General features: G+C 45.2%; 1 protein-coding gene across 1 annotated transcript; it reads left to right on the plus strand.

Annotated features, from left to right (window-relative positions):
- Positions 1–3,611: 3,611 nt before the first annotated feature.
- On the plus strand, positions 3,612–15,402 carry LOC150062828 (retinitis pigmentosa 9 protein-like). The gene is made up of 6 exons (XM_090332671.1): positions 3,612–3,912; positions 9,854–9,884; positions 10,628–10,757; positions 11,044–11,135; positions 12,759–12,820; positions 13,587–15,402. Exons 1-6 carry the CDS (start codon positions 3,755–3,757, stop codon positions 13,783–13,785), a joined length of 672 nt encoding a protein of 223 aa, XP_090188797.1. The 5' UTR covers positions 3,612–3,754; the 3' UTR covers positions 13,786–15,402.
- Positions 15,403–19,753: the final 4,351 nt, after the last annotated feature.

Raw genomic sequence — 19,753 nt, forward strand, 5'->3', positions numbered from 1 at the left:
CGGCAGGGCCCCGCCCCTCCCCGGACTCCTCCCCATCCCGCCTGGCCACGTCCCTCCCGGTCCGTGCCATGCCACTCCTCGCTTGAACCGGCTCCTCTTTGCCAGGCTCCGAGGCCCGCCGGTCCACCAGAACCAGCACCACCGACCCCAGCCCCAAAGACCAGGTCCGCCCCTTACCCCAGGCCCCGCCCACAGACGCTCTCCGCGGGCTCCCAACCCTCAGGCCCCGCCCCGAACGCGCCGCCCCGCCGGGGATGTCAGGCCGGGGCGGGTCGCAGCTTGAGCAGGAATCTGGATCCTTGAGGACCTGGGGACCTGGAGATTTCCACGCCTGTCTCTGGCCGGGGTGGGGAGGAAAAGTCCTTCCTGTCTCCAGGCGATTGCACATTGCTCGCCAGCTTCTCCGGGGCCCGGGACCCACTCACCCCCTCTGCTCCGCAGAAGGAATACAGGATCCAGTGAAGTAGGCAATTGCTCCTTTGGCTTAGGATTGGCAGTTGAAATCTATTATAGTTGGAATAATAAAATCTAAAGATTAAAATTGGAAGCGTAAAACTAAACCACAGAAGTTTTTCTTAACTCATTTTTATAACCAGCTGCCGAATAATCCAGACACAAAAACCTGGCAAAGATAGAACAAGAGAAAATTTTAAAAGACGCACACATACACACAAAATAACCCTAGACAACCACTAAGTTTATAAATATAAATGTAAAATTTGCTGAGTAAAATGTGAGCAAATTCATCATACTTAGCATTATAATCAGAGTCACCAATACATGGACTAACATGAATGACTTCAAACTAATGGAAGTTTCAGTGGCAACTGTAAGATAAAGATAAAATGATAGTATTATAGATGTAATTAATGGGTTCCAGGGATCAAGTGAGAAACTACAGGTAGCTTGCAGGAAAATGTTCTTGTTCCCATTAGCATTTACTCTAGTGATAGGAGAATTCTCATGTGCTCTAAATTAACTTACAAACCAGAGAAGAAAGAGATCAGAGGAGTTCCTAACGACTTACAGTTTCAAGCAAAACCAAAAAGAAAAATACTCACTCTAAACTTCTCTCCTGTATTCTGAGGATCAATGACATATCAAAGTCAGCTTTTATAACCAGACAATCCAAGAAGCACCAAAAATTACCTTTTCTGACCAGGTATAGTGAAAGCAGTCTGTAGTTTACTTGAGAGTCTGAAGAGAGTCACTTGAGCTCAGATGGATTGTTTAGCACTCATGAGTCACTGACTTCAATCCTCCACACACATACACAGCAAATAAGAAATGAAGTGAGGGGTGGAGTTTGGCCTAGTAGTGGAGTGCTTGCCTAGCATGCACAAAGACCCAGATTCTATTCCTCCATATTACAAACATAGAAAAAAGCCGGAAGTGGTGCTATGGCTCCAGTGGCAGAGCTCTTGCCTTAAGAAAGCCCAAGAACAGTGCTCAGGCCCTTAGTTCAAGCCCCAGGACTGGCAAGGAGAGAGAGAGAGAGAGGGGGGGGGGGGAGGTGAGTTCATGTGATGCATTCATACAGCCATATGATTTTCAACAAAGGCAGAAAGATCATACTTTGAATAAAAGACAGTGTCTTCAATAAATGGTACTGGAAAACTGGACTAAGAAACAATTCTAATACTGCTTTTAATGAAAAGCCTAATGATGCTTATTACTCAACTCCTTATCTATAAATGAAGGATACCACTATTGATTAGGAATTTCTTTTGTTGTTTGAAGCTAGGCATAGCCAGTTTGAGCTCATCCCCTCTAGCTCTGCAGTAAACCAAGATTGCTTCAGACTTATGGCAAGCAAAGGCCATAAGCATCTTGGCTGGAAGTCACTGCAGCTGGGTTACTGCAATGTGCAATCATTGTAAATGGACCTAAGTCTAGGAAATTCATACCTAGGACTGTGCTCTGATTGGTCATACCTATGCAATCAGAGAAGACTCTCTAAATCTCTTCCCAGCCATCCCAAGGAAGATTAGGAAGAACTAGGAGGGATGGAGACCGGGTGAAGCATGGTATCAAGGGGCTGTATTTTTTTAAACAATCTTGCATTTTCCCTAGTTTAGTCTCAGCTTGCCAAACAGGAATACTTTCCACTGGGAGATGTTCCCCAGAAGTCATGGGCCTTAATGAGTCTAGTTAGCTAAATCTCTATCTGCTTTTATGATTTTAAATGTTTAAATGAGTTCCCCAGAAGAGGTAGGCTAGTGGTGGAGCCCTTGGCTGAACATGAGTGGTTCCATCCCTAGCCCCTTCCTTGCATTACAAAGTTTAAAAGATTAAATAAAATCTTTCTTTTAAGTTTTTTTTTTTCTGCTGAGTAATTGGAGATGAATCTCATAGAATGAGATCTGAGGATCACAGTTCAAAGCCAACCTTGGCAGGAAAAGTCCATGAGACCCTTCCCTCCAGTGAACCACCAGAAGACTGGAAGTGGTACTGTGTGGCTCAAAGTGGTAGAGGAGCAGTGGCCTTGAGCTGAAGAGCTCAGGGTCAGTGCCCAGGCCCTGAGTTCAAGCCCCATGATGGACAAAAATCAAACCAAAACAAACAAAAATGCAGCACTTCTGCTCTGCTTTGTGCTCAAGCACAAAAATAAGCCTCCACTGATCTTGAGAAAACATCAGTGCTTCAGAGAACAGTATGCATTTGACCTCGGGTAGCTTTTTTAATGATTTGTTCATTGCTACTTGGTCTGCTGTGCTGTGGTACAGAAAATATTTGAACAGCAAATCAACTCCAGATTCATGACCTAGAAAAGAAACAAATTATGCATTTGAGGGCATTGACAATTTGTTTAAAAAACCTCTTGATCCTGGGCAGAACCTCCATGACAGGAGTTATCCTTGCCATTTCTGCACTGTATGCTTACAACCTGATGACATGGTTAAATAATGAGGATGTGTTGACCAGCTGCCATTGTATGACTTTGGTCATCAATCTGTGCTTGTGGAAAGGAGGAAAGGATCACCACGCCTCCTTGGAGCTTCACACCCTGTCACTGTGCCAGCTTTACAGCTGTTTACAGACAAGGCAGGCCTGAAACGACGGCCACTGCTCTTGTAACATTTGCTCAGAGGAATATGAACATTTATTTTTTGTTTTTCTGCTAGGTGTTTATAATTTAATTCTTTACTATTATGTTCATTAACCTCAAAAAAAGTTTTTTTTTTCTGGTGATTAATTGGAGATGAATCTCATGAATCTCATAGACTTTCCATCCAAGGCTGGCTTCTAAATGTGATCCTTGGATCTCAACCTCCGGAGTGCTAGAATTACAGGCATGAGTTACCGATGCGGGACAACATAAAATCTCATTAAGGGATTAGATTGCTGCTAGCATCCAAGCCTCATTAATATATGATGGTTTTAATCCAGGGTGGAAGGCTGAAAAACTGGAGGATTTATAGGAAAAGACTGATGTTCTTTTCAGAAGACGGAACATACTAACCAGGATAGACTGGAGGGGGCGTGGCCTGCAGACACCAATGGTACCGGAAGTCCTCTCACGCCCCGCCCTCTATAAAAGACCCAACTAGACCGGAGGAGGCGTGGCCTGTGCCCTTAACGCTCCCGGAAGTCCTCTCACGCCCCGCCCCTTCTCCCGACGCCGCCAGGGGGTGCCCGTGGGTCTGGCTGCGTGTAGCGGAGCTCGGTGCTCCGGGTTGGGGACCCGTGGCGGGAAGGCGGGGTCGGGGCGGAGGAAGTGCCGGGAGCTGTCCTCGGAGCCCTGCGGGCCGCGATGTCGTCCCGGCCGAGTCGCGACGACGCGGGGGCGCGGGCTGGGGGCGCGCGGCGGCCGCGGGAGCCGGCGGAGCAGGAGCTGCAGCGGCGTCGGGAGCTGAAGCGGCGGCGCCGGGACGCGCAGCAGCTGCAGCAGCTGCAGCACCTGGAGTCCTTGTGAGTCTGCGGGGCGGGAGTGGGTAGGGGGAGGGCTGGGCTGGGGGGCTGGGGCGGGAGTTGGGGGGCGGGGGCAGGTGGGGATGTGCTAGGGATTGAGGTGGGAGTTTGGCGGGGCGGGGTGTCCTGGTGGCAGGGTGTAGTGGGGTGGGAGGTGGGGCGGGCTAGGGGTGCGGTGGGGGTAGAGGTGGGAGTTGAGTTGGGGGTAGGGCTGCGGTGGGGGTAGAGGTGGGAGTTGCGGGGGAGGCCGCGGGTGTCGCGCGCGGGTCCTCAGCCGCCCAGGGCCTCGGAAGAGTCCAGGCCGTTGGGCGGCCCTGTAGGTGGCCGGTGGTGGAAGGACGCGTTCCTCGGTGGGTCCGGGCCAGGAGGACTGGGAATGGAGGGAGTTAGTTGGAAGGGTCGAGGATCCTCGTTTAGGAGACGGAAGCGGCACAGCCCTCCAGAGAAGAAACCCAAAGTGGAGTTGGAGTAGAGAAAACCCGCCCCGGAGCCAGGATTGGGGGCTGTGGCTTCTGAGGCACCGAGGACTAAGGAACAGCAGGGCGAGAAGGGAGAGAACGGGAGAGGAAGTGGGGCCGCGGTCAGCCCTGGGAAGAAACTTGGAGCCGCCTATGGGCTCCTGGGCTCCCGTGGCTATTCTAGTGAAAAGGGGTGTGACGTTCTCCCGTGATTTAGGCTAGGTCGAGGGATCACTGGGGTGATTCTCGATTTCTGTTTTGTTTGTTTGTTTTGTTTTTTGTTTAGATTTATTAACATTGATTTTTATATCCTATTTCAAATGGTTCTCGAGTTCTTTCAGTTTTTTTTTTCTTTTTGTACTGGTTCTTAGGCTTATCTCAGAGTCTGGGCGCCATCCCTTAATTCTTTTCCGCTGAAGGCTGGCTCTCTATCCCTTGAGCCACATCTTGACTTCTGCCTTTTTGCTGGTTAGTTAGATACAAGAGTCTCACAGACTTTCCTGCCCAAGCTGGCTTCAGACCTCTCAGTAGCTAGGATTGCTGTGCTGGAGTTCTCAATTTCTTTTCTTTCTTTCTTTTTTGGGGGAGAGGGGGCAGTCCTAGGACTTGAGCTCAGGGCCTGACCTCTGTCCCTGAGCTTCTACCATTTGAGCTACAGTGCCATTTCTGGCTTTTTCTATTTCTGTGGTACTGAAGAATTTAACCCAGGCAAGGACTTTACCACTAAAGCCACAATCCCAGATCTCCAAAGTATTGGAGTCATATTTTGGTGTGGGTTATTGATAACCTCTTGCAGTCTTAGTTGAGGGGGACTATGTAGCCCCTCCAACATGGGCATCAGGTGGTAGTTAGATTAGCAGCCCTTTGAGTTCTAGCTTTATATATAATTAAGGTGTAATTAATTACAAAGGGCAAACTTTTCCTAGTTTGCTGTTACCTTAAGTTATTCACCAATCTGTTTTTCAGACCTCCCTGTTACTAAGTATGTGCGCAAGTCCTCAGAGTTAATCTGGGGAGACCTTTGATGGAAAGTGGCTTCCTTCTTGAGTTTAGCTGCTCTTTATACATTAGCATGTATGTAGGGCTCATGCCTGGCCCTAGCAATGTGGTGTTTAAAGACTTTTTCATAGTCTGACCCTGTATCTGCAAATGTAGGGGGGGGCTGAAGTTATGGCTCAATGGTTTGGTACTAGCCAGGGAAGAGCAAGATCCTAAGTTCACAATCCTCAATACTTCTAAAACTGAACTCAACCCATTATCTTGCAGTGTTAGGTGCCAGGTGGTGGTTAATACTGTCAGAGGACCTAATAACTGCAGTTATTCCAAACACTGAAACTGGTTTTGATTTTGATTGTAGAATTAATTAGCTCTTCATTCCAATAGTGTTAGGACATTTATGTAAAGGAAGAAGAAAACAGTACCCAGAAACAAAAAGTTCAATTCAAAGTTACTTTCCTTTAAGGGGGAGGCAGGGTCAGAGGCGGAACAGTAGAAAAACAGCTGATTAAGAGAAACTGCTTTCAGGTTAAGGCACAGGAAACCTCATTATTATGCCTGTGAAAATTCATTCATTTGGTCCAGGAGTGTAGCCTATTGGTAGAGTGCTTTCCTAGAATGCACAAAGCCCTGGATTCAATTCTTGGATGCCACATACACAGAAAAAGCCAGAAGTGGTACTGTGGCTCAAGTGGTAGAGTGCTAACTTTGAAAGCCCAAAGACAGTGCCCAGCCCCTGACCTCAAGCCCCAGGACTGGCTAAATAAATAAATAAAAGATCATTCATCTGTGAGGAAACTTGGCTGTTATTCTTCTCTCTGGTTTTTTTAAGGACAGGTGACAAGGCAGTTTAAATTTGATGTTTTAGAACTTTATTATGGATAACTCCATCTTGATTTTTATCTGAGTTGGTTGTAGTCCAGCAGGAGCCTAGCTCAGAACAATGAATATCCTGAACTACTTATGAACGTATTTATTTTGTAGCCTGTAGACAACAGTTTATAAACTACTCTTGCTGATGAGAAAATTGGAGCTTCCACTTCCAGACCATACATGCTTGAAAACTAGTGAAACCTAGGTGTCTGACTAATTCCCAGGCCAGTGGCCTTTCCCAGCTCCACACAATTAAGATTGGCTATGCTGCTAACAGGTTTTCTTTGGTTGGTTGAGGGCTTTGTGTGCCCTTAAATCAACTTCTATTCATTCAAGGGTAATAATGTTTTATTAGATTAAATATCCAGTAGTACCGAAAAGCTTATTTCTCTTTCCTCCAAATGTGAGTGAATATGAATTAATAAAAAGGAATTTGAGAAAGATCCATGTAATACTTTCCCATACTGCACTTGTTGCTCTTGCTCATTGCTAACATTCTATTTGAGCTATAGGTCCAGCTCAGTTTTTTTTTTTTTTTCCGCTAGTCCTGGGGTTTGAACTCAGGGTCTGAGCACTCTTCTTGGGCTTTCTCAAGGCTAGAGCTCTACCACTTGAGCCACAGCAGTACTCCCTGCTTTTTTCTGTATGTGGAACCAACGAATCGAACTCAAGTCTTCGTGCATGCTAAGTAAGCACTCTACTATTAGGTCAAACTCCTAGCCGAGCACAGCTATTTAAAGGTTATTTTGGAGGTGGAGTCTCACAGACTTCCTTGCCTGAGTAGCTAGGTTTGAACTTGATCCTCCAAATCTTGGTATTCTTAATAGCTTGAATTACATTAACTTGCATTTCATTGTAGGGTTTATAAGGAAATTAAGCAATGTGTGGACATTATAGTGGAATGTCCAATTAAGTACGTATGACATACTAAATCCTCCTCTCAGGCAATCTCGAGAAATGTGTGTTCTAGCCCCATGACCCACAAAAATAAAAAAGAAATGTCTGTTCTGTATGCAGAAAAATATTAGAATTCAATAATCTATAAGACAATGAGTGGTGACCTCATGCTCTTGGGAGGGGTCATTTAGAAGTGGAGATTTCCTTTATGGATGAGATAACTTTCACTGTTTGTCAAAGCAGTCCTTAGACCTCTACGGTGCTAGAGCAGTGGCCTGGCTGCCTGTACCTGGAACCTCAGGACACAGTGCATAAAGTTTTGTCTACTTGTCTTTTTTACCCTGCGGTCTCAGTCTTTCATTGTAGCTGCATTACTTCACCCAAGTGCACTCACATGAGAGCGCATAGAGAGGCAACCAGCAGTTCCTCCTGCAAAACAGTGTGGAGGATTTCACTCCTGTGGATTCCTATACTTCCTCCACCTTCCCACAATTCACGTGTGTGAAGGGGAACACATGTCCAGAGTATGGAGAGCATTACACATTCTGTTGTCAGGTACTCTGGGTTCAGATGATTTCGAGGTAAAGGTCTTAGTCATGCATCTTTCCTGTAGCATTTACAGTGCCAGCTAAGGGAGGGGAGTGAGATCCGCTTCGATGGTGACTGTCTCACAAGTGCATTATACTAATCTCTGTTACAGCAGTACTGGTAATGCTACCACAGTGTTCAAGTTTGAGCCGGATAGCATTCTGAGATTTCTTTTGCTTTCTAGTATTGTTGTCCAAATTTATAGTGAAGGGCTCAGTTTTTTTGTTTTTCTTTCTTTTTTTTTTTTTGCTGAATTTGCTTTTCCTTGTTGGCATTTCTCCCCTAAAATTGGGCTCCAGAAGCTTGAGGGTCTTTTCTTGTGTCCTGCCACACCAGCTCTGTCATTTCATTCTTCGATCCAGTCCCTCTTATCTGCTCCACACTACACTGTTTATTCCCTGGGTAATGGTTTTTAGAAGAACACACACACACACACACAGATACAATTCAATGGACTTCTGGTCTACTTTGAACTCCTGGCCCCAAGTGGGCTCCTGCCCCACCCTTCTGAGTAGCTGAGACTACAGTTGTGCACCATGTACCAGGCTTTTCGGCTCTGGGGGAAAAAACATCCTTTACAGTTGTAAAACATACTTTTAAGGCAGTACCATTACTAATAATAGAATTAAAAATGTACAGTTCTAAAAAAAATATACAGTTCTTCTCTCCCCTTTCCACCAGTGCAGAAACACTGACATGCTTTTCAGGAATTTGGAACTTGGCTGCTATGGCCATATGTTGTTTGCAAACTCCTGTGGCAAAAATAACATATTGTTGGATTAGTGGGTATTTCCATAGTGTTCCTCTGCTCCAGTGCCTGAGGCCTGTGGGTAGCCCAGTGTTGGTATTCCTGAGCATTGGTATTTCTTCTAATAAGAGTAGCAATGCAAAAATTTCTAATACAGAAATTCAGACCCTGAGTCACTCCTGCAGCAATTTGAGGCTCCCACTTCCAACTTTCTGGAATCCAGATACTATGTCAAGGCAGCCAGTGTGTTCTGATGACAGGTCAGCTTCTAGAGGAGGCGTCTGTGTTCTGCCTCCCTTCTGTACTTTTCCTGACCTGCAGGCATTCATGACTAACAGGCAACCTCCCGCACTGTGTTTAGTTCACCTGTTTACGTGTTGATGTTTAAAACGTGAGCTTGAGCATCTGTTGCTGATTTTTAACACTTGGTGACCAGTAGCCTCTTCTGGCTGTTTCAGAAGTGGAGGACAGGCTGAAACCCCAGGAGTCCCACAGCTCATTGTAGTTGAGGAAAAGGAGAAAAGGCTCCTGGTCCCTTTGTGTGTTGAATCTGGTACCAGTCAGCATGACAGCCGTCAGGACAGGGCACCATGCAGGAGTGCCACATGCTGAGTCCATGGTAGTCAGCACAGGTGTGAAGGGCCGTGAGGGCTGAGGAGCATATACCTCCTGGCACAGCAGCTGGACAGAGGGGGGCTCCCTGAAGACGGGCTCCCCAAGTCTCCTGCTTCTGCCCTGTGTTCCTCCAGCTATATAGGACCATATGGCACTGCTTCAGGATACTGGGCACTGTAGAGTACACGGATGACATGCTTGTACATGGACATCATGCTTGCGTGTGGATGATGTCCCACTTGTATCTGGATGATGCTGTGCTCGCTCATGGACAGTGCTTTGCTTGTGTGGTCATGACTGCATTTTCATGTAAACCTACTTTCAGGGCAGTTCTGGAGCCAGGTTAGCCAAGAATTTTCAGTCTTGGGACTTGAACTCAGGGCCTGATCACTGTCTTTGGGCTTTCTCAAGGTCAGATCTCTACCACTTGAGCCACAGCACCACTGGCTTTTTCTATTTGTGCACTCTTACAACTAGGCCATACTCACAGCCAGGAATTTCCAATCTTACACTCTCCCTATATTCAGTTCCTTTTATTTTTAGAAAACATTCAGTATTCTGGGAAGTAAGCCATTCACTTCTTCAGGATGTGGGATGCACCTGTTTATTCATTGAGATCCTGAAGGCAGAACCTGTTTTATTGCTGATGCAAACATAATCTAGCCTTAAGTTTCTCCTACAACTACCCTTTTGCTGTGACCTCACAGCTAAGATGTGTTTCTGTTAACATGGCTGAAGTTTTACCTTTTTTTCTTTTCCCTTCTAGTTATGAGAAACCTCCTCCTGGGCTTATCAAGGTGAGTGTGGTGTTAGTTACTGACAACTCCGTCTGTACTTGCTGCCTTAGAAACTAGTTAGGAAAAATGGTTGCATACTTTCAAACTTCCTTTTATGAAAACCCATGTCCTTTCCACAGGTGTCCAGTCTTCATATGTTGCTTTGTGACATCTATGTCTCTGTGGAATTGAATCAGGCTTGTTTCCCTCCCCAAGGAAGCAGTGCAGGCACACATGGGCTTCTCTGCCACAGCTCTCTCACTGATGGCATCTTCAGGAGCTCTGCTATGTTCCTCACCTAGACTGGGGTGTACTCCACAGTACACCCCAGGCTGGGGTCTCAGAGTCCTTATTAGAGCCCCCACAGTGTCCCCACCTGACTTCCTGTTGGGCTGCTGCAGTGAAGGGACTCAGAATACCACACCAGGAGCCTACCGAACTTCACGGCTGTCTCCATGTTTCATGTAGTCTGGCCTGCTTCAGTTCGTATGCCTGGCTCCTGCCTGGCACACATCTGACATGGTGAAACCTTCATTGGACTGTTAATCCTGTCAGGCCATCCACTGGTTTGATTTTCTGGCCCTTGTCTTCCATGAACTCCTTTTTCTCCCATGGGGATAACTGGTCTCTCTGGTTCATGGGGGGATTGAGGATGGCCTTGGGCCCCACTGTGCAAGAGAAGGAAGGTAGTGGTTTGGTCCTGGGCAGGAAGAGCAGATGCCAGTGCTTTCCCAAGTTGCTTACAGGTGCTTTCTTTCCCTTAGGAAGACGAGACTAAGCCAGAAGACTGCATACCGGATGTCCCAGGCAACGAGCATGCCAGGGAGTTTCTGGCTCACGCACCAACTAAAGGATTGTGGATGCCCCTGGGGAAAGAAGTCAAGGTTATGCAGTGTAAGTGTCTCAAAGACAGAGTGAAACACACTAAAGGTAAAATCACATCTGCAATAAGTCCACATCGTATTGCTTCATTAACACAAATAATGGAACATTCGCTCCTAAAACTAGAGTGAGGCTGGGTGGGGAAGCAGTTGACTTACCTAATTTCTGATATGTCATTTTCTTATGTCATTCACTGTTGGCCTCTGAATTTAGAACTGCATCAGAACTGAGGAAGGAATACTTGAATGTGTGAAACGGCACTGCCTTACAGAAATATTTCCCTTTTTCTTTGTTTTAGGTTGGCGTTGCAAACGGTATGGTCACCGAACAGGCGACAAAGAATGTCCTTTCTTTATCAAAGGCAACCAAAAGTTAGAGCAGTTCAGAGTAGTAAGTAAACCTGAAGTATTGATATACATTGATCACAGATGGTGGACAGCTGTGAGCCAGATTGTCATCAGCGAATGAGTGTTCACAGAAAGGCATTCCCAGGAGCCTCTTGACCAAAGCATCTTTGCCTTGATAACCACACTTGGGTGTCAGATTAGCCCCGCCCTGCCACCCCTACATGAAAGAATAATTCCAGGACTTTGTACATGCACGTCCATTATCTCCTTGATAAGAGTAAATCTCTTTTTCTTTTCTTTTTTTTCTGTCTGTCTGTCTTTCTGTCTGTCTGTCTGTCTGTCTTTCTTTCTTTCTTTCTTTCTTTCTTTCTTTCTTTCTTTCTTTCTTTCTTTCTTTCTTTCTTTCTTTCTTTTTCTGGGCCTGGGCGCTGTCTCTGAGTTCTTCAGCTCATGGCTGCTGCCCTACCCCTTGAGCCACAGCACTACTTCCAGTTTTCTGGTGGTTAATTGGAGGTAAGAGACTCATGGACTTTAGTGCCCAGGCTGGCTTTGAATTGCGATCCTTATTTCTCAGCCTCCTGTGTAGCTAGGGTTACAGGCTTGAGCCAGCACACCTGACAACAGAACTTTTTTTTTTTTTTTTGCCAGTCCTGGGCTTAGGCTCAGGGCCTGAGCACTGTCCCTGGGCATTTCTCAAGGCTAGCGCTCTACTACTTGAGCCACAGTTCCACTTCTAGATTTTTCTGTGTATGTGGTGCCTAGGAACCGAGCCTGGGTCTTCATGAATGCTAGGCAAGCACTCTTATCACTAGACCAAACTCTCGGCATCTTTCATTTTTAATAGACTCATTTTGCAGAGTGATCATTTACTGTTCAATAACTGCTCTGCTGAAAGGAATAAACTCAGCTATTCAACTTCTGAAAATTTACGAGGATTTCATAGAACACCTACATATACACTGCTGTTACAGACATCATATAAACAATTATATGCTGATAGGTTTAAGGCAACTAAAGGCCACATACCCACCTGATTACTGTAATATACAAATTATTTAGACATCAGGAATTGCTTTAGTAAAAATATAACCTGATAGGAAAATGTTTGTGAAAGCATAAGCATAAAACAAAGAGTTGTGTATATGTGTTCAAAGCCACTTTATGAGTTAGGAGAATGTCGTTGCCTGATTGAAGATGACATATATACAGTAGGATCTGTACCTACTCCCCAGTGGCCATCATACTGACACCTCCCACAGCAGGCCTATAGGAATCTTAGAGCACATGTGCTTACGTGCTTCCTGAGATATGTAACGTGACATTTCTTTGTGCTTGAGATGGATCACTCCTACACGGCATTGGATACCCCATTTGTTCCACTACATACTGTTTCTTAGCTCAATCTTCTCAGCCTAAGTACTGTTTTATAACAGGACTATACCATACCATTGTTCACTTATGTTGTTAATTGGTGATGAATGCTTCCTTATTTTCTCTTTTTCTATTCGGAAATTATATTTGTAGCCTTAATGAGTAATACCATGCTTTTAAAAGATGAAAACATGTTCAGCATAAAGCTTTCCCATACAATTAAAAGAAGCTGGTTTCAGGAGCTAATTTTTATATAACAAGTCCATGAAGCTCAACCTTCTTCTCTGTTCCTCAGGCACATGAAGACCCCATGTATGACATCATTCGGGAGAATAAAAGGCATGAGAAGGATGTGAGGTGAGGTCATCTGATTGTGATAACTTCCCACAGCCTTTGAGTTGGAAACCTCCATTCTAATCTAAATAATGCATGATGAGAGAACAGAAGTTACATGGGAACCACACCAGGGGCAGAGGCAGACCAGCTTCCTTCTGGGGTTTGCTTAAAAGCAAACAGGGCTTGGTGCCCCAGCTGAGTATGTAGGTGAGATGGAGATGATGATGACACATATGTGAATCTGTTTGTGCTTTTCAGTTAACTCTTTTTTTCTTTCCCCAATCCTGGTGCTTGAGCTCAGGGCCTGGGAACTGCCTCTGTGCTTCTTTTGCTCAGGGCTAGCACTCTATACTTGAGCCACAGTGCCACTTCATTTTTTATGTGTATGTGGTACTGAGGAATCGAACCTAGGGCTTCATGCATGCTAAGCAAGCACTGTACCACTGAGCCATCTTCCCAGCCCTGCAGTTAACTCTTGTATGATTCTGTTTCTAACCCAGTGTTTTTGAGAATCTGAACTTTCCTTCAAATTCATTCTTTGACTTGATAACTTATTAACTAGTTGTAGAGATCAATACCATGAAATTGAGTGGCTGGTAAGCTCAGTAAGGATGTGCTGGTTCAGTAGATCTGTTAGCTAGAAACGATAAGGATGAACATAGAAATGGACAGACAGTGACACAGATATTCCTGACTCTTCATCCCAACGCTGCTTTTAAAGCTGCTTTTCTGTGTACAGAGAAGTGCTGACAGTGACAGATTGAGTCTTCATGCCTGTTCTGTGTAGGATACAGCAGTTAAAGCAATTGCTGGAGGATTCTACCTCAGATGAGGATGGGAGCAGCTCCAGCTCCTCAGAGTGTAAAGAGAAGCATAAGAAAAAGAAGAAGAAGGAAAAGCATAAGAAAAAGAAGAAAGAAAAGAAAAAGAAGAAAAAACGGAAGCATAAATCTTCCAAGTCGAGTTCAAGTTCAGACTCAGAGTGACAGGGTCCTGCTGTGATCCATGGGGTCCTCTCAGACATCAAGCACTTGGGAGAACAGAGGGAGATGGAGTCACAGAGATGCAGAGCTGGAGGGGACACTGTCATCATGCTGTGGGTTCTCACCCCTTTCTCTGGCCAGCTGAACCCCAGCAGGATGGGTTGTTTTTCAGGCGCTGCCTGCAGGAGAGCTGCTTGGGTGTCCTAACAGGCAGTCCTTGCTGATGGTCCCTGGAGTCAGTGCCTGTGCAAGGCTACAGGGTGTAGGACTAGGGAGCTGCCCTGGCCTTGCCTGCCTTCCCTGGCAACTCAGTGCCCACAGGCCTCAGGCTAAATCCTTGCATTGTTGCAGGTAATAAAAGTCCATGATTTATTTTTTAAAGTGCAGTTCTGTATTCATGAACAGAGTGGGCAGCATGTGGAACAAATTACAAGGTTTCACCCTGGACTCATTTCTACCCCAGAGGTTCCCAGTCCTCCTTAAAATTTGTAGTGCACTTTCCATTGTTTCATGAACACATAAGGCTTTTATGTATGAAAGCTGTGAGTGTTCTTTTAAAAATTTAAGTGTGTGGATGTAATCATTTTCCGTGCATGTTTACATTTATCTTGTATCTGCTAATTTGGGGAGAAGGGTTCTTACAGCAACAGTGAAAAATCTAGTGTGACTACATTACTTTTAACTTGCTTGTCTATTACTTCCAAGGTTCCAAGATTTTCACAAGTATTGACTAGAAACAAGCTTAGGAAAATAGACCAAACAGGAGACTGGACCCCATGCCCTTAACTTCCTGCCTGATCTTGTTACTGGGCTCCATCCACCTAAGACTTCCTATGATAGAGTCGTCCCCTCAAACCACAGAGAAGGTTGTCACAATAAATAAAAATCTGAGTTATTAGGGTGGTTACAACAGCCCAGGCCATGAGTCTACCCCAGCATTAGGTAGCACATAGCATTGTAGGCCTTTGTCTTTCCACTCTGGAGTGGGACTAGTCTTGAGAAGTCTTGGACTTTGGACTCTCAGCTTTACTCAGCCTGGTGGTAATCTTGGCCAACAGGTAGCACCAGGACAGTCGGCCTGGTTCATACGTGATCTGCCCAAAGCTGGGCACCATCTTATGATGCCTGACATTAGCCAGTGAGCATGGATAAAGTCTGTGGTCCACTGGAGTCCCAGATAGTCTTATAGGTATGGACTAACCTAAGTATTTCCTAGTTCCCTCTGGTTTGAGAACCTGAGCTTGTATCACCCTCCAGTGTTGAAAGAATGATAACACATAAAAAAGACTCATAGTCTAGGGTTTGGACTACATCCAGTCCCGAAATAGTAGAAGTGACTCAGAGAACATTGCTTGGGTAGAATTTCTGGAAAGGCATATACCAACAAGGCCAGATGAGGACTGGGAATGTGGCTTAGTGGTAGAGTACTTGCCTAGCATGCAAGAAGCCCTGGGTTCCATTCCTCACTGCCACATAAACAGAAAAAGCCAGAAGTAGGGCTGTGACTCAAGTGGTAGTGTGTCAGTCATAAGCAAAAGAAGCACAGGGAGAGTGCCCAGGCCCCAAGTTCAAGCTCCAGAACAGGCAAAAAATAAATAAAAATAAAAGAACAAAAAAAAACCCCTAAATACCTAATTCTTCAATGCTTAGATGATGTAATACATCACACATAGGTACTTTCAAGAAACCATGACTAAAAGTCAAAATAACAGGAATAAAACCGGAAAATAACAAGACAGTAGTTAGTATGGTGAATTAAAAGCAGCTGTTCTGAGGAAAAGCAGCTTCAAGAAAAATCAGAAGTGATTCAGTATTCTTTAATAGAGTTAAGGAGGAACTATTTTTTTTTTCTTTTTTTAAGTCAGGGCTGGGAATGTGGCATTACAGTACAATGCTACAGAAAGGTATGCCAGTAGAAAACAATCGGTTCTAGAAATAAATCCATGCACCTGCACCCAACTGATTTATTTATTTTTGTGGGTCATAGGGCTTGAACTCAGCCTGGGCACTGCCCCTGAGCTCTGCCCTACCCTTGAGCCAAGCCCCACTTTCTGTTTTTTTCTAGGGATTAATTGGAGATAAGAGTCTCAGGACCTTTTGTGCCCGGGTTGGCTTTGAACCTTGATCCTCAGATCTCAGCCTCCTGAATACAAGGTGTGTGCCTCTGTGGCACCCAGCCCAACTGATTGTCGCTTGCTTAGAAAATATATTGGCCAAAGGATAGTTTACAACAAAGGGTGCAGGAAAAATTGGATTTACACATGTAGAAGAATGAAATGAGACTATTTCCACTAATAAAGACCAACACAAAATGAGTTAGATTTAAGTGTAAGTCTTGTAAAAAGTATTTTTCATTCTATCTATCTATCTATCTATCTATCTATCTATCTATCTAGACAGTTCTAGGACTTGAACTCAGGGCCTGAGCACTGTCCTTGGGCTTTCTCAAGGCAAGGGTTCTACCACTTGAGCCACACCACTTCCGGCTTTTTCAATGTATGTGGTACTAAGGAATCTAATCCAGGGCTTTGTGCTTGCTATGCAAGCACTACCACTAGGCCAAACTCCTAGCCCTTCATTACATTTTTATTGGTATTATAATAGTGTAAAGGGTTCACTGACATTTCCAAATATGCATACGCATCAAATTCCCCCTGTCTCCTCTTACCTATTAGTAAAACAATTTCAAGAGATTTCATTGTTCTATTTTACTTTCTTGTCATTTCTTAAATGCAGTATACCTGTAATCCTAGCTACTTTAGGAGGTTGAGATCTGAGAATCACACCAGCCTGGGCCACCTGAGTAGCTAGAATTACAAGCATGAGCCACCAGCACCTGGCTGTATGTATAATTTAAAAGTATACACACACACACATACATACATAGACTCCCTTCCTACTTTCTTCCTTCCTCTTCTGCCTTGTCATCTTTCCCTTCTGAAGGAAAGAAACCAGCGACTGCAATGCAATAGCACCATATTTACAGCCAAGCATCCTATGCCCATGCTTAAAGAGCAGATTGGCTAACAGGTACCTATTTTAGTCATATTTGTTACAGAGATAAAACACTAGGATGACTTACTACAGGCTACAGGAATGTATCTGATTTACAGCTACACACCCTATTTGCTTCTGCCTCAAATTTCCAGCTGAGAGTTCCTTCTCAGGACTGTCCCTAACAAATGTGAGGGCAAGGCAGAGCTAGAACTTGGAAACAAATCTTTGTAGCTACAGGTGGCCAGACAGGAACTCTACAAAGTGAGATGCTTGGGGAAGTCTACCAAATTGCAGAAGCAGGGTATGGAGAAAGCTTTGCTCTCCTGAAAAATTTTTTTACAATCCCCTGACCTGAAGAGTGGCATGAAACCTAAAATTCCTGCAGGCAGCTTGCAGCTCTGAGGGAAATGTCCAGAGAATCACTGAAATGATGACTCTACAGCTTTGGGTCAACAAAGGTTTTGCCTCCCTACAGATGTTTTGTGACCATATATTTATTTACTGCATTGTAATGGAATCTTTGTAATTTTACTTGCATTCAAATGCATTCCTGACTGCACAGCAATTAAAAGGACTAAAAAGTGTGACCTTTTGCCTTCACATCCCCAGAAGTGCAACTCCAAAGGTTCTAGGTCCAGCCTCTGGCCCCAAAGAAAGCAACTGGATGAATGTGGAAAGGTAGGAAAGGATCTCAGTCATCACAGCTCTGCTGCGTAGACAACTTAAAAGTGTTCATCTTGGAGGCACAAGTTTAAACAGGAAGAACTGGGGCAGAGGCAAGAAGTATGCATAGGTAGAGAGTTCCAGGCAATGTTGATCATTATAGCAGTTTTGATTCTGTGAGGATTTGAAGATGTTTTTACTGTTCAAGGAGACAATTTGGTTCAAGGAGGTGATAGCCTGTTTGGAGGATGACCTCATTTGTGGGTGATTTGTCTCTGAAACAATTTCAATGTGAAAAAAATCGAGTGTGAGGGCTAGGAGTTTGACCTAATGGTAGAGCACTTATCTAGCATACAGGAAGTCCTAGGTTCAATTCCTGGGTACCACATACATAGAAAAGCCAGATCTAGGGCTGTGGCTTAAGTGGTAGAACCCTAGCCTTGAGGAAAGCCCAAGGACAGTGCTCAGGTCCTGAGTTCAGTTCCCAGGACTGGAAAAAAAAAAATCCAGTGTGACTGCAGGTTTATAATTATGATTGGGATTTCAGACATCTTGGGGGGGGGAGAAGAGTATCTGTTATAGGACAGTATGAAAGCTGCCATTGACATCAGCAGCCAGTGGTTAATAACTAGCTACTTGGGAGGCTGATCTGAAGATTGTGGCCAACCTGGGGGCAGGAAAGTCTGTGACACTCATCTCCAGTCATTAACAGGTGTGAAGTGGAGCTGTGGTTCAAGTAGTAGAGCCTTAGCCTTGTGTAAAAAGACTCAGGGACAGCACTTAGTGTAGGTCCTGAGTTCAAGCCCCTCACCCCCCAATATGACAGTATATGACAGAGATACCCATTGCATCAATCTTAGGGCCTTCGGTTTGAAAGGGGACCAAATAGGTTACTTTTCACCTTTTAAAAGGCACATCCTAAGTAATTAGCATTTCTACATGCAAAAGTAAGCAGATGTCTGACCCAAAGTAAAGGAGAAATCAAGTAATGGCAGAGATGGCTGCCCAGCTTTTATCTTGGTTAAAGTTACTTTGCAGGTCTCAAAAGTAGGAATTAGTGCTTTTTAGCAAGAATGGTTTCTAAGTATTTTTTTTACTCATAATTCCTTATTCCTCTCAGCTAATATCACTGTCTTGACACTTCAAGTAAAAACTCATTCCTTGATACTCTTGGTAACCAAGGCTTGTTCATCATGGTTAGTTTTCAAAGCTGAAACAGGAATTTGTAGACCTGGCTCAAATACCGGTTCTAGCATATTGTCTCTATATGGCAAATAGCCTCATAGTGAATGACAGAGAAAGGCTCATGTGGCAGCCACATGGGAAGACAGCATTTCAGTATGTCTACCGACCTACAGACATTTGCCTTAGGGTTTCTCAAGTGCGCGGGAAAGAGAGGTAGGCATAACTGTTGAACTGTCCTACGTGGAGCATGTCTGGTGGAAACTCTTAAGTTCCCATTTCTATGAAAATGTTATGGACCAGTGCTAAGTTCTGTCCTTCCCAGAGTCCAGTGTGACAGCATACTGACGGCAGGGAAAATGGCTACGGGAGGAGACACATACAAGATGGAGACAGAGATGCTTTTTTCTCCTTGTAATTAGTTCATGGGATCGGCGGAAGCCGCTTTTAAGCAGCATTAGTTTGGATTCTCTCTCCAGGTCACATCTGGACTATTTGAGTAGCCACACTCCCAGCCCAGGGTCTAGTGCTTTACAACCACAGGAGGCATTTCTTGTCCCGGCAGCCTTCCCGGCGAGGCAGTGCTCGGGTTCCAAGACTCTTCCCTAAGCCCTGTGCATTCCAAGCACCCTGAGCCATGCTCACCCCTCCGCACCTATTAACTCTCGTCGGGCTTATTTATTAACAGACTCCTCAAACATTGGGTCAGACTCCGTAAGCACTGTGATTGGATACTAGAACTCAAGTAAGAGTCCCTCTTTGAGCCTAGCTTATTGACTGTACTATTTATTATCGGTAGCCATGCAAGTGACTCCTTCCCGAGCCTGCCAGGACTGTCCACGGCGCCCTCGCTTCCCAGTACCGGTATTTCCAGGGGAAACGCAGAGTCGGAGACGGCCACGCTTGGCCTCCCGCTAGGCGTTCGGTGGCCGCGACTTTTCAACACCAAGGTGCCCACGCAGCCCTGCGCTCCACATCGGGAGCCCTCTTGCGCATGCGCATACTGCGGTGTTGCCCCCTCCCCCCGCCGCCGTCCCGGAAAGACCCTGAACTCACACCCATCACCTCCTACCTCCCCTGCCCAGCCCGCTCTTTCCGCTTCCCCTATCGCGCCTGCGCGGCTCCAATT

Source organism: Megascapheus bottae, chromosome 5 (genome assembly GCF_031878675.1).
Source record: "Megascapheus bottae isolate mThoBot1 chromosome 5, mThoBot2.hap1, whole genome shotgun sequence".
Classification (NCBI taxonomy): Eukaryota; Metazoa; Chordata; class Mammalia; order Rodentia; family Geomyidae; genus Megascapheus; species Megascapheus bottae.